At 30.9% G+C, this 16,372-nt stretch overlaps 1 protein-coding gene across 1 annotated transcript; it reads right to left on the reverse strand.

Moving 5' to 3' along the window:
- Positions 1–11,587: 11,587 nt before the first annotated feature.
- On the reverse strand, positions 11,588–13,723 carry LOC133202508 (uncharacterized). Its single transcript, XM_061338348.1, has 4 exons — positions 13,709–13,723; positions 13,413–13,503; positions 12,275–12,430; positions 11,588–11,896 (listed from the first exon to the last, which is right to left on the reverse strand). Exons 1-4 carry the CDS (start codon positions 13,721–13,723, stop codon positions 11,628–11,630), a joined length of 531 nt encoding a protein of 176 aa, XP_061194332.1. The 3' UTR covers positions 11,588–11,627.
- Positions 13,724–16,372: the final 2,649 nt, after the last annotated feature.

The raw sequence follows: 16,372 nt of genomic DNA on the forward strand, positions 1-16,372 counted from the left end.
ATGTCCACATATAAACTCCGTGAACACTACGGGTAACTCTGACCCATAGATACGTAAAAACTCTAAACTAGATAAAATCATGCTACATAAGACGCAAATTATGTCGTTATGTGCAAAAACAATAGATAACTATGACTCCTTGGTATATATATAAATTTACAAATATAGCACCAAGAAACTCTTTTTAACGTTAGTACGCCAATGCATCACCTATTAAAACCATTGATCATGGTAAATTCCCACATCTGACCACAGTTAAAATAACTTGATAAACAAACTCCAACTCAAAAAGTCCAAGAACGACCTAAACTCCGTTACTGGTACAAAGAAACACTAAGCCCTGTACTTATCTTAAACATGTGGATATGTACATAAAAACAATGAACCCAGATTCCCACACAATAAGTACAATTCAGGCCTAAACTCTGTACTATTGCTAAACAACGTGGGTAGGTACAGATATACTTTGTACCCAGACTCCCACACAATAAGTACATATATACGGCCTAAACTCTGTACTATTGCTAAACAACGTGGGTAGGTACAGATATACTTTGTACCCAGACTCCCACACAATAAGTACATATATACGGCCTAAACTCTGTACTATTGCTAAACAACGTGGGTAGGTACAGATATACTTTGTACCCAGATTCCCACACAATAAGTACATATATATACGGCCTAAACTCTGTACTATTGCTAAACAACGTGGGTAGGTACAGATATACTTTGTACCCAGACTCCCACACAATAAGTACATATATACGGCCTAAACTCTGTACTATTGCTAAACAACGTGGGTAGGCACAGATAAACTTTGTACCCAGACTCCCACACAATAAGTACAAATAAGGCCTAAACTGCATTATTGTTAAACAACGCGGGTAGGTTCATATATACACTTTGTACCTCTACTTCCACACGATAAGTACATAAGGCCTAATCTCTATATCACATATCAATACTAAACAAACTGGTGGAATAAAAACTCTCTACCATAGTTCTCTACAAGTTCTGTACCAAGATTAAACACTATGAGAAACTTTGATTCATATGGTACATATAGATCTGTATAACCATGTCTAAATGACTCATTACAACATAAGACGGAAACCATTGTCATTATGATAACCGAACAATAGGGCAAAATCTGTTTTATGAAATACTTTTCACAAAACTGCCTGCGTAATTATTAATATTTGGAAAATATTAAATGCTTGACACAGAAATTCATATCCTTGCCTTTACTCGATAGCATTGGCTGACAAACTTTATCTATATGACCTTAATATTCATAGCTTAACCCAAGCATAAGCACCCCACTGTGCAATAAAATGGAATGTTATACTGGCCTTAATAATTAAGACGACTGCATTCCTTGTACATCGAAGAAACTTCCGCAAGGGCTGGTCGTGCGAGGGGGTGCAGCACAGATGTCCACCATCTGGACCTGATAGCTCAAGTTCTTCCTGAAACCTTAGTGGCACCAAAACTGAATCCCTGATAAAGACTTGGTCAAGGTCTCCAGCTGCGTATTCGTTTTCACATCAACGCCATCCCGCAGACACTGGCATTTATTATCACAACTCATCGACCAAACAACTCCGTGTCGTCATTGATATAAAAGTATCCGGTTAAAGTCGTTCAATTATCAAATTCACTTATATTATTTCAAAATCTGGAGCAAAACTACGTTTGCTGGAAAAATTAAAATAACCACAGAATATTATCACGCGCCATATGTGGGAATCTCCGTCCATCAAATTTATGAAAGAGTGCCAGTCCGAAACACAACACAATATTAATCAAGTCCAATCATCAGAAAAATATACCCCACATGGGTAATGAAATATCTGTACGTACATGTATGTATGACCCGCGCACATCTACCACCAACACTATCGGTCAAATTGTGACGGGAGTCCTCCCTGTCACTGGCACTGATTAATAATTACGATTGTTTTTATTTACATAGTTTATTTACATATTTACAACACACGCAATATATTCATAGTAATACACAAAGTTCACAATTATAAGATACATCCACTCTCATTGACTTCCAAACTCATTCTCCCCTCTTGTTATCACATGTTCTCAGGGCATGGCCATACCAAATCTCTTACTCCCCAGTTTCTCACACAAATCAACCTAATGCTCACTTTCATCTCTCAGAACTCTATCAAACATAATAAACAAACGACAACAGAACTGACACACTAACAAATTATAAATTCATGCTTGCTCAACTCTCTTTCTCTCTAACAAGCTAAAATGACACCCATGGGAAACAGGGCTACTACGCCTGCGTCGTGCACCTGCAACCTTATCAGACCTTCTAACTCTCTCATTTATTTACATTTAATTAACTTGGGGGATAGCTCTGTGACAAAATAAACAATAAAATACACTCAAACAGCACAAACTGTGCCAGTACTCGACAGTATTTTGCTTTTTGCTTTTCTTTTAACGTCAGATACTCGACAGAATGAGAAAGCACGCCTCCTGGATGACTATAACGATCACAAAAAGTTGTAATGTCTTCAAATTAGACGTGCCTCGTGTAAACGGTGGTCAGCGTGCGGGCATCAAAATACAACTGACTCGCTAAGCTGACCACGTGACGTTATACCATCCTTGGCTAGGCGAAATTAATTAGTACATTGGCCAAGGCGTGGATCTAAAAATTTTTACAATAAAGGAAGTTTACAAGCATTTAAGTCTTATAGAATCCTCTACATAAATACCCGCATTAAATACATAAATACAATTATTATTCTAATAATTGTTGTTTTATTTGTTGTTTATGTCTCTGATCAGAAGAAAAGAAATACTGTAAAATATATATATATATTTTAATTTTGAGGGGTCAAATTTTCAAGGTTTGAGAAAAATATTTAATTTCATGGTTGAAGAAGTGTGGCATTGTTAAAATTTATAAAACTCCATAAAATTAATGTTTCCACAGTACAATACTGCATCATAATATACCTGTATGCCCATGCATGTAAAACCTTCCAGTAGTGATCACTGACTTTTAATTCCCTCTGTCCATTAAAAAAAAACGTTGCTTAAATGTATTTTATTTCCTCCAATATTTCTCAATTTTCAAGTTAAATGGATGTGTGTCATAACATTTTGTCATTCACGGAAAAGTCAGTATAATAACAGGCATATTTTCAAGATCAATCCTATAATTATGATTTTTTTATACTTTCATAGAGAGAATGAAGAAATTGTATATTGAAACCAGTATCAGTTATATTAGGCAAAGATGGATCTTAAGATAATGTAAGTATATTATCATGTATAATAATTATTGTGTTTTTTTTTTTCATTTGCACCTTTTAGCTCACCTGAGCTGTTAGCTCGAGTGGTCACTTTTGTTCAGTGTTTGTCTGTCTGTCCAATTGTAAACTTTTTGACTTCCTCTCCAGAACCACTAGGCCAATTTCAACCAAAAGTGTTACATAGCATCCCTTGGTAAAGGAAATCCAAGTTTATTCATAGAAAGGCCACATACATGTAATCTTTCAAGAGGGAGAAAACCTAATGAAAATTTAGTGGCAAGTTTAAATAAAACAGGACCACTTGGCCAGATGAGTTGAAACTTATGCGAAACTTTCATTACATAGTGTAGATCCAGTTCTGTTCAAATTTTGACCTTTTTGGGATAGGATGTAGGGGTGTGCAATTAAAAAAATTAAGCACTGGCCCACGGGCTAGCGGCAGCAATAAAGTTACTAGCCCCAAGTAAAAAGTTACTAGCCCAAATGTAGGGGCCGGGGTGGGTGGGGGGGGGTGGGGGGTTAACAACTAATATTAAAAGAAAATAGTTTATCGTTGAAAAAGTCAGGATTTTAATGTCGTTCTTTTAAAATTAAAGTTTAATTCTCACTAAGTTTAATTCTCACTAGTAAAATTAAATCATGTATAAATAAATAATTATGATAGTAAATAAAAATGAATTCAAATAAATTATCTTATCTAAAATGAAATGAAAATCATTTTTTTTTTCATCTTAAATCATTAAATTTGCTGGAAATATATTTTATGTAAACCACATAACACTTATCTTTCAGTTGATTGAGTGGTTGCAAATAATTTAATGAGATATCTGCATGTGTATTTACCATAAACAGAGGAATAGAGGAAATTCGGATTAGATAAAAGCGATCGTTTTTGAAAGTAAATAAGTCAGGTGGTACTGCAAAATTGATAAGATTATGGAGATTTACGAAAAATATGAGCATGCTGCCGAAAATTTTTCATTGCTTGAGAATTTAATAGCAAAAAATGAGTGAAAATACCGATATTGATTTTCATGTATTACATTGGTAGTTTTAATTTTTACTAGCCCAAGGGGCTACCTCCGTGCAGAAAACTACTAGCCCGACCCCAAAAAATAGCCCCGGTAGCCCCGGGCGTCGGGCGATGCTAATTGCACACCCCTGGGATGGGGCCAAAAAGGGCAATCAAAGTCTTACATACATGTAGGGATATATAGGAAAACATCTTCTCTAAAACAGCAAGGCCTTGATCAGTCATATTGATATGGAAGCATCATCAGGTATGTAGATTTAAATTTGTTCAAATCATGTTTCTTAAAATAAATTGTGTGAAGTGTCCTAATTCATGTCCTTATGAATTTCCAAAAGTTGAATTCATTTCTAAAATGAACTCATTGTATCCTAGTGCGCCAATAACAAGCAAAATTATAAATGGTGTGCAATATTTTTCATGAGAAAATCAAAGTTCCCAAGACTTGTAGATACAAGCTGGGTTGAGTGGGGCTAAAATATGGAAGCAAATTTTACACTATACAGATCAGTTACATAAGTCATATTGCTATCCAGCATATGCATTTGTTGTGAGTGGATTCAAGTATGCATAAGTCATGGCCTATTGATGCTAGGGTACAGCCCCAGTAAGAACATGAATGTTTCATGTGAATAGAGATTGGAATGTCTTTCAAAAACTTCCAAAAAATAATAGCATTGCATAGGTGGCTCAGGTGAGCAGTGTGGCCTATGGAACTCTTCTTATTAATTTTTTTCTTTTAATTCATAAATTGCTAATTTGAACCCAAGATAATATTTTAATTTTACTCAGATTAAAGGAAAAAACTATCCTTTGAGATTGTCAATTTTTCTCCATTAAGGAAATGTAGTTTGGGCAACTTTGTTTAATATTGTTTTTAATTTTTGAAGTTTTTACACAGCAGCCAGATTCTCATGAGAGACTGTGATTGCCAGGGAGTCAAGACACAGACATGACTGAGACAAGTGAGATGACAGAACCAGCATTATGGGTCTCTCTGATTATGTTCCGAAAAGTACAGTTTGAGATGATTTCTTTGAATGCTGTGACATGAGCATTGCCCTATCAGGAAACAGATGAAAATTAAATGGATTGAAGCTTTCATTGAAAGGAATGACTAATCAATTAAAAGATGAGAAATATTGAATTTAAGACGAATTATGTAAAGGTTGAACCTAAAAAAAGAAAACAATTCTCATAAATAAATTGATCATGCTTTTGTTTGAATTTTCATAAATAGATCATTGGAGTATTACCAACATTTTTTGTAAATTTAAGGATTACAAAATGTCTGTTCATCTCTGTTGCTGTGGACCGACCTCAATTGGTTGCTATACATAGATTGCATAACTGATGCAGAAAATTGAATATGTTTTTATAATTCATAAGTGAGATGAAGCTTAAATATCTTGTTTTCTGTATATAAATATATATTCTCCTCCATTTTTTGTCAGTGTTTTGAAAATACATTGGTAACTATGCAGTAAAATTGGTTGCTAAGGGTACATTACATAATTATTTCAACATTATATCACTTTATTTATTGATATTGCAAGAGTATGTTAGCAAATATGCATGAAATAGTATCAACGTGGAAGAAATTGAAGGGTTTTCCCTTAAAAATTGATGTGTGTTTTTAACCTTTATTTGGTGTAAAAACTTAAAATTTAACCTATTTTCAAAAAAAAAAAAAAAAAAAAAAAAAAAATGCCTCTCAATTTTATGTCATTCTTGTAGATCAGCCTGTGTTTTGAATGATTCAATTTCAATTTAATGCACAACTTGTTGCATATTATCTATATATACGTTTACACTAGAGAGGTAATTTTTAAATTTTAATACTGTACAAGTTTGTGTTGCCATGGCAACAGATGCCTAGGTATTTAGATTTTCATTTATATTTTTTGGTATACTGCATACCTTTAATAATATGTTCATACTTTGCTGAAGCTGATATCGGTATACTTTTTGTTAAAACATATTTAGAAAATTGTAAAAATTGAAGCAGTTTTTTTTTTTTATCTTACTGTGATTTCCATGGTAACACATAATAAGGGGAAAGATAATAGTTCTGTTGGTCAATCATAATTATGATTGACCAAGATAATGAAGGTATTGGACCAAAATTGCACAAATATAGCATTTAGGGATGCACACTTCTAGATTATTTGTTTGAATTCTCATAACTACAGTAGTCCACTGGAGTGTTTCCAATAGTTTTTGATAATTCATAAATAACAAAATGTCTGTTCAGCTCTGTTGCTGTGGACATCATTTGGTTGCTATGCATAGAATATGATTGATGCTGAAATTTAAGTATGTTTTATTATTCTTAAGTTAAATAAAGCTTGTTTATCTAATTCTATATTTAAATGCATGTTCTCCTTTATTTTTTGACACGATTTCTTGAAAATGCCTAGGTTGCTATGCAGTAAATTTGGTTGCTATGGGCACATTACAGGGTTTTAATCTCCTAATATCACTATATTTATTGATAATGCAAGAGTATAATAGCAAATATACATAAACAATTATCAATTTGGAAGAAATTGAAAGTTTTCCTTAAAATTTGCTGTGTATTTTTAACATATTTTAAGAGGAAAGGCACAAAATTTAACCGTTTTTTCCACTAAAACAATAAAAATGCTTCTCAATTTTATAAGCCATTCTTGAAGATCAACCTGTATTGTGTAAGAATCAAATTCATTTTAATGCTCAGCTTGTTGTAGATTTTATATATATAAGTTTAAACTTGAGAGGTAATTTTCAATTTTTCAAACTGTAAAACTGTACAATATTTGTGTTGCCATGGCAACGGATACCAATGTATTTAGATTTGCTTTTAAACTTTTTTGTATACTATACATCTTTAATAATTAGCATAAAGTCTGTTGTAGGTGATATTTGTATTCTTTTTGTAAAAATATCCTTTTAAAAAAGTTAAAATTGAAGCTATTTTTCTTAACTTATGATGGTTTCCATGGCAACACATAATAAGGGAAAAAAATAATAGTTTTGTTGGTCAAACATCATTTTCATATATGTAAAAGTTGTGTACTATGAACACTTTTTACAACCAATAAAAGAAAAAAGGGGGTTAAAATTTTAAGTTTCCATCTGAAGCTTGATGATTCGTGACATTCTCTCTTAAAACCTATATAAATATTGTACAATTTCGTTACAACTTGATGTTGCCAACACTTTATATTAATTTTTGAGCTCTATTGTTTTAATTTTAAATTTTACTGCAGTCAGGAATGCAGCAAAACTGTTTTATAATTATCAATGAACTTCATCTTTCTTTATTGAAAAATCAATTGCTTTTAAACAACACATAACTCTTTCACAAAATTAATACCCAATTTCAAGCAGCACCTTTGTAAAACCCAGCAACATGGTAAATGAACTGAAAAATATATCACAACCCTCCCCTCTCTCTCTCTCTCTCTCTCTCTCTCTCTCTCTCTCTCTTGTTTCATATGCAACGTATTAAAATATATTGCTATATTCAAGAAATTCATATACTAAAGTCTCCTTGGTATGCAAAAACTTGAATTAAATGTAAACAATAATTCCATACTATTGCATTCAATCAGCCACGATAATATTGGCAAAATCAGCTATTTCCACTAATTATGGATTAAATTTCCATATGAGCTACATGTAATTTCCTCCCTATGTCATGTGTAGTTTAATATCATAAAATGATTTTGTGAACAAAAGTTTTCGGAAAAAAAGTAAAGGTTAAATATGAATGCCTTATATGTTGCGTTAAAAACTAAATGCAAAAATCATCAGATTTTCGAATCTAAAGGCAAATCTTTAGACCCAGGGGAAATCTCACTATTTAACCAGTTTTTCCCTCCTTTCAAAGTGAGGCATCCCCTTCAAAAGTGTTTCCGAATACAGTAAAACTCATTTATAAGGAAGTCACTGGGACTTTGAATTTCAGTTCCATATTACTAAGATTCCTTCTACATTTAACGAGACCCAATCTAGTTGGAAATTACAAGAATGGAAAATATTTTTAAATTTTGGATACATACTGTTCAAAAAAAAAAGAAAGAAAGAAAAGAAACGCATAATGGGAATAATACGCTAAATAATATAAATTATTTTTTGTCATACAATTTTTTTAAGGGTATATGATTCATTTGAGTAAAAAAATCATAATTATTGACGCTAATGATGACATGAGAAACTTTCTACGGAAGTCATAAACAAAAAGACTTTAATTTGATATGTGCTTAAATTTGGTCTTTGTAATACTTTTCTTTTGTTGGTTCCTAATCCTCCTCGTTCAGGTACAAAAGATCTATCAAAGCTTGGGTTCTGGATTGTGTGTCCTAGTATTTTAAAAATTGATGCTATTTAAAAACGCGGCATTTGAATCTATAGAAAATTTCACAAATTGAAGTAGAATTAAATATTCTTATCATCTTATCATATCTAGATGAGATAACAGGAAGAATTATTTCCAATCATTTTCCAAGTGTAAGTAATATAAACAACAGTAATTATTGTTAACTAATTCTCCATTGTCTTTGAACTTTTTTTCTGGAGAAGTTTTGCATCTGGTACCAGTACCCTATATTGAGAAAGAACGAGATGAAAAAAATGAGCAAACATTTATATCATTTTCTTAAATTCCCAAAATTTTTTAGTGTTTACAGTTTTCTTAAATAATGCAATATGTTTATAATTTAAAATGGAGACTAAAATATTATTTCTTTCAATTCTTGTAATGTTGGGAATTCCTTTTAAAAAGTAGAGGTTATTGCAAAAGTTTTGTTATAGGTTAACAGTCTGGATTTGTTCTTCATGGAGTTGCGCCAGTTTACTATTTAAGAAAAACGCCTAAATATTATGTACATATTTTTTTCTTAGTCATTACTAAAAAATGATAGGTTAATATATTTCCCTAATAAAAAATAACGTTAATTCGGGAAAAAATAAAATGACTATTTTTTATAGGAGACTCACATTTAAAATAGGTAATGCACTACAGAGCAAGATTTCATAATGAACTATTTTATTTCAGAAAAAAGACCGTAAGTCCTTAAAAGCTTGATTTTCAATAATTATAGGTATGACAATTTCTTTGTCAGAAAATGGAGAGAAAATGAAATTTCGATAAATTTTGCATGCCGTGACAAACTTTGACACAAATCATTGTTGGTGTTTTCTTTCAAATACATTGTCAAATTGTAATATTTAAATCCGCTTATCTTTATTGTAACGATAACATTGTAACATTTCACAAAAAAATTAACACCAATAACATAATCGTGTATAGTTAAATGCAATTACATGAATATTGAAGTTTCAACATAAGTTGGAAGACGTGGTTTCGCTCGAGTTGCAACTTAACCAAAATTCATTAATTTCAAAATTTGAATTAATCAGTACGTGTATATACATGTAAAATTTAACTGAGGAACGAATTCATTGTTTGCAGAAAACAAAGGATCATTCTCTATAAGGCCGTTTTGCGGCCTACAATGACTTCAAATGTTCAAGTAATACTTTTTCCCTTAAGAAATGAATGAAGTAGGCTAATGATCCAGTTTCATGTTAAATGTCGATTGGTTAATAAAATGAAGTAGTATTTTTATGATATAGGTTCTCAAAGTAATGTACTATCAGTCCGTATTAACATTACGGTAATGGGAAAACTCAAGAGGGTGGGCGTGTTAGGCAACTCAAACACATTTCACAACCAGCTTTAACCAGCACTATTGACCAAATTGCTCATCTAGCCAATTTTCATTTTATTTTTATCAAATCAATTCATAATATCGGGAAAGTATTTTCCTTTATTATTTCACAGGAACCCGATACATCAAGAAAATGCTACAATTTCATGTGATAAAACAATGAAATTTTCAAGTGTACCAAGATTCCTGCTGAATGCCAATTAAATGCACCATCTTTCTTTTATGAAATAAAAATTCTTGTATCAATGTCGTATCATGTTTGCGTTGGATTTTTATATATATATATTTAGTGTACAATAATGGAGTTAAACACGCAGTGAGCGGAACTTTTCTGCAGCAAAACTGTGCTTTTTAAATAATTTAATGCCCCACATCAACAACAACAGAATAATATTTTTGATCATTCTTTTTTTATTCGTTTATTTCTCTTCTTTTTCAATTGTTGGTATCTTGACAAATTTAATAAGGTATTGTTCCAAGTTTGTAATATAACGCTTGACTGAAAGACACCTTTTTCACCTTTCGTTGCTTTAGTCCTTGGCGGATTCAATCATGGACATGTACTATTTACACAAGTTATTAGCACTGAAATTTTATTTCTCGCTTAAAACAGCTTAAGGTTATCTTGTTCCGAATTTGCAATAAAAAAATATATTCTTGTTCTTATATACACATATTGTATATTATATATATTGGGTAGTCATGTTACATGTGCGTTTATGTAACAGATTGATTAGGCAAAAGCTACTATAAAAGTTGCTTCATTTATGGAGAAAAAGTGTTTTTCTACAATGATATTTTACTGTTTTCATCAAAGATATGAGAGAGAGAGAGAGATCTATCTGTGTGTTGAAAACTTCACAAATTATCCAAATATATTTCCCAATGATGCAAACTAGATCAACAAGTAACATCCCCATGACGTTGAAGACCATGTATTTATTTCATATTTTTGGTAAGAAAAAAATAATATAAACTGTTAGATGAAGTGCATAGGAGGAAAAGTAAAATTCATAAGCATTTTTAGAGGCTGTCAAATCTCACAAGACTTGTTTGTGGTTACATGGAGATATTCTTTCATTATATGTGTACCTCTGTTTTTAACCATAAATTATACCAGAATTCGTTTGAGCAGTTTTTATATATCATATTTTAATCTTAAGCAAGGAAATTTACCTCTCCGATAGAGCCAAATTATCTTAAAATAGAGTAAGGTAAATATTGAATTCACTATCCTGTAATGGAATCAATGAATAATTCTCGCGCTTTGTCAATCGCCAATTCCTAAACCAGAAGAAAATACGTACATGTATCAAGTCATCCTTCTATTGTGTATGAATGCATCAACTAAGACATAACTTCATAATTCATATTTTTAAGACAAAGAAGACATAACGTTTTGAAGAATTTTTTTCATATTTTTATTTGATACTTGGTGTATCGAACACTACTTTTTTTTTTTTACAGTTTTTACCAAAATAAATGTGCATAAAATGTGTGCAATTCACAAATAAACTATGATTCAACTTGATGAAATTTCGGTATTGTTGATGTTTTGAATTATACACATCTTCATTTTTTTCAAAGTTAATTATATTCCACATCATCACAGCTTCCTTTACACCAATCAGGACACCTTGTGCCTCTCCTACACAGAACCTCGGAGAGCCGGTTAGCAAATATGTGACAGTTATTAGACCAGAGGCTGTAATTACCATACGTGCATCTGTAATTTTTGGCACAACCCTCAATACAGTCGGAGCTTAGTTCGCTGTATCCTGCTGGGAATTTTTCCTTTGCTCCAGGACACACATCTCCGCTTAACCGACTCTTAGCAATCGATACTTTCGAACTGGCTGAATTAAAAAAGAAATCCAACATTTAGATTTTTTTATTTTCACTTTTTTTCACAATGAAATTTTGAGTCTTCTTTCTGTTTTTATCTAAAAAAAAAAAAAAAATTAGCATTCTTTTTCTGTTTTTGAAGAGTTCTCAAAAAATTTATTACTTTTAAATATATCAAATTAGTTTAACTAAAAAATATAAAGATATGCATTAAGATATTATTTATACAAAGCCTCAAGGAATGTATCATTATAAAATCATTATTTTTACGAAATAAATGAAAAATAAAGAAACGAACAAATAGCCTCAAGGATGGCCATCAATAGTTAACCTGATAAAGTAAATAAAAAAATATTTTTAACAAATGGACATGGTACAAATGTACTTACTTTGGAAATCATAAAAGTATCCTCTGTATTCTATGAATCGGTGAGTGGGGCTATAAGTCCATCTGGAAGGTGCACTACGTTTCCTACGTTTACCTTTGCTATGTTGGTAGATGCAACGGAGATGTGTTGTCCCAAAATAATACGGATGAGTGCCATCTATTTTTAGAGAACATGTACATTGTACTTAAATTGAGTGAAGAATTTGCCTAAATAATCAATGTTCAGCTCAAAAAGAAGAAATCTATTTTTGACGTATAACGATCAATTCTATTTATACTCTCAAATGTAAAAGAAATATAGTCAACATTTTTGTATGTTTTTTTTTTTATTTCTTCTGTAGCCAAAGTTCTGGTGCTCATGAAGGATGTTTCCACATCAAAATTTCTTTAATGGCGGTTTAATGTAGTTCCTTTGACATATGGTTTCGACATTAAAGACAATTATAGCTCTTCAATTTTTTTGTATGATTTATTTGCTGGGGGGATTTTTTTTTAAAGTGATTGTTATTGCTTGGGTTGCAAATAAGACATTTCTGAGCTTAATTTTTTCTGTTAATTAATGTATTATATAAATATTTAATGATAAATGGAAACAGGAGGTAGGTCGACATTTTGAATTATTTAATACAAATTTTATATGAATATGATAATCAATATTCATTAATATTTATTTTGATTCTATCGATAAAATTTAATAAACTCTTAGAAAAAAATGAAATATTGAGAATTAAATCGATCCCAATAAAAATTAATGCAAAATAAAATATCAATCAAATTACCGTCTATCTGATCCAGTAGCCAGAGGAAAATCAATTTATGTACTATGATTTAAAAATCACTTAACAACCATGAAATTTAAAATTTTTGTGAAATTTGTTAACTTTTTCACCCTAAATATTTTGAAGTCGAAATCGGTATAATTTCAATCGGGAGAGATTTAAATGTTAAACTGACTTTTTTTTTTAATTCCACCATTTTATTTCAAAATATGGGTCTCTAGTATTTCTTTTCTGTAATAAAATGTTGTTGTTTTTTTTTTTTTTTTTTTTTTTTTTTTTTTTTTTTGAGATTTTATTTTAGTTTTAACTAATATTGATTGACAAATTTATAAATAATTTTTATTAAATAAATTCACCAACCTCGATATGGACATCCTTTGCCGACTTCTTCCGTGAACGAACTATCATTAGATGAAACATCAAGAAATAAGATACACGCCAGTATGAATACCTGAAATATAAACAATTTATGGTTTTAAATAGAATGCCAAAATGAAAAAAAAATTAAAAAAAAAAATGTTATTGGAATATTACATTGTTTGGAGCAGTTTACATGCTAAACTTTCTCCAAATCCTACGACAATCTAATGACATGATTAGAATTTTTTTTTTTCACTCTCCAAGTGAATGTTTAATCTATGAATCGGATAACTTACAATGAAGAAATGCATCTTGGCTATCTGAAAATTGAGTTTGTGGAGATGGTTTATAAAGGACTTTACTTAAAAAATTAGAATCAATTAAAGTGCTTACACTTGACATAATTTTATGCTTCTTCAAAGGACATGTCCTTTTTTTCAAAAACAAACGTCATATAAAGTAGTCTAGACGTCCTTTGTTCCAGTTATGAACGTCATATAAAGTGGAATCTACTTAGAACAGAATACTTCAAAAAACAAAGGTGAGCATTTTTACTTTTTTTAAGAAATTACTCTTTGAGAAAATTAGTACCCTGTTTCAAACAACACCATTGTATAACTCAACTACTCAACTTAATGGCAAATGAACTGCAATAAATAAGTAATACTCTCTCTCTCTCTCTCTCTCGTAAAAATAGTTTTTTTTTCAATGTTATGAATGTTTACAAGAGTTATCTGCAATATATCCTGATATATTGCAATATGCAAGAAATTCCCATACTAAAATCTTCGTGGTATGCTAAAACCTGATTCAAATGTAAACAATAATTCTATAATATTGGCATTTGCATTCAAACATAATTACAGGCAAAATTGACTATTTCCACTAATTATGGAGTAATACTGTATACAGGGTTATTTTCCCCCGTGTCATTTTCACCCTATCACACTTACAAACAATTCTGTTCCGTTTCAAATTCGGCAAGGATGACTTCTTGACTTTGTTTACATGTGTATAAAAAATTCTGCAAACATATTAAATCTCATTTCAAAATTTAATATTTTTACTCAACTCTTATTAGATATTATTAATAATAGTTTTCATACAATTGTGAAAGAGTAGTGAGTATTTCCTACATGAGTGCAGTCAGACTGTTATCTTCAGATTAAAAAATGATACTCAGGTTATACATCAGTTAATGTACATAACTAATGTGTTTTAATTAAATAAGAAATAATTTTACCGAAATATATGGAATTCAACAAAAATTATGAGCTTAAGGTTACTTCAAGGACATGCCTGGACATTATATGATTGACGAGTGAATGAATCAGGTATTATACATGTAAATAAATAGATATGAGTTCAGTCCAGTCAATATTTTGTCTAGAAGAAAACTTGTTTTACCCTGTTACCTTCAAATAATATATTGCAATTTTTCCATGTTTTTTATTGTTGAATTGTTATTATGATTAATTCTGATATGAGTTCTACTGTGAGAGAGAGAGAGAGAGAGAGAGAGAGAGAGAGAGAGAGAGAGAGTTGAGAGTAAAGAATGATCGCACTTAAGGACATGCAAATTTTGCGACAAAATAAACTTTCAAAAGGAACATTTTTTTCCTTTTAATTGCAGGTATGGTCAACATCCGATCGGCAACTCTACGTAATTTCATTAAATAAAAGTAGGTATTTACTAAGAGCGAATCTGGGGTCAACATGATTTCTTGAACCTCCATACGATAATGAGGACGCCCACTTTTTTTCTAATTTTATTCATAGTCCGCGCAACTGTTCTCCCTTCAACAGTAGTTGTATATTTGCATATATAAAGTTGTGTCAAAAGGAGATTAATAGAAAAAAAACATTTGTTCATAGTTTAAAAGGGAAAGAACTGCTCTTCTGACATTTGATCAATGGTTGTGTTATGTTGAATATTAAAAATTCCCCTACTCAATTCCGTTTCGCGATGTGTGAGATATCATGTTATATCATGTTATTTGCTAAATACGACACATTAAATCAGTAAACTATGAGGCATTGATTTTAAATCTTATGTACTTTCTTGGACGTGTCCAGTTGTTAATTTCGCTTTGAAACCTTTGTTAATAGTGTACAAAATATAGAGGGGGTGGGGAAAGAGTGATCACGTGTTTTTAATACATGTCATTGTTATTGATGTTAGTATAATTTTAACCCCTTCTTACAATGTTAGCTCCACCTCTCATTAATATTTTAATCAATCTTATGTTCAATCAAGGGTAGTTAAGTGTAAATTCTCTATATTTGGAAAGCAGTTAGGACGAAAAAACACAGAACTATTTTATTGTATCATAGTCTATTATCGTTTTTTAATTTAAATTTGGTTTCAAACTTGTTAAATTCTTTAACATATAAACAGAACTGAAATTAGGTTAAAATATAAAAGCAGCAGAATAGACCAAAAAGCCCAAAACTTGGCGTTCAATGCAGTCATCCTTTGAAACATGGTATATTTTGTAAATATTAACTTGTTTAAAATATATCCGAACAAAAATTATAATTCTGCTAATGGACGTAATGACATGTGGTTTCAGATTTCATAGCTCCTGTTTGCTGCAAGTAAGGAATTTCTCAAGGGTCTTTTGTCCTTGCACTGATATGTAAAGTACTTAGTACCTACTAACACATATAATCTTTGCAATGGTTCAGGGTTTTTTTTAAATATTCTTTATTGTTTGTCAAGTACGGTGGCTAGTATGGGACATGTTGTTCTATTTTCTTATTAATAAAATTCGCGACCATGAATTATATAAGTATATACATGTATTTTTGTATGTAAAGTATTTTTCCAATTATGTGTGTTTAAATTCAGCCAATATCATGAATCATGATTGCAGTTTTTCATTGATACATTATATGTATATTTGTACTAAAAATATTTAAGAACTTGTGAATTATGCGGTGGCAAATGGGGTTTTTAA

This window comes from Saccostrea echinata, unplaced genomic scaffold, assembly GCF_033153115.1.
Source record: "Saccostrea echinata isolate AGI-Se365-2 ecotype Australia unplaced genomic scaffold, CSIRO_AGI_Sech_v1 ptg000047l, whole genome shotgun sequence".
Lineage (NCBI taxonomy): Eukaryota > Metazoa > Mollusca > Bivalvia > Ostreida > Ostreidae > Saccostrea > Saccostrea echinata.

What these genes read in the sequence shown, in the direction of transcription:
- LOC133202508 (XM_061338348.1), bottom strand. An exon ending in CAAAGGATGTCCATATCGAG is followed by an intron (nt 12,431 to 13,412) that starts GTTGGTGAATTT and finishes CTCTAAAAATAG; the next exon opens with ATGGCACTCATCCGTATTAT. An exon ending in ATACTTTTATGATTTCCAAA is followed by an intron (nt 11,897 to 12,274) that starts GTAAGTACATTT and finishes TTTTTAATTCAG; the next exon opens with CCAGTTCGAAAGTATCGATT.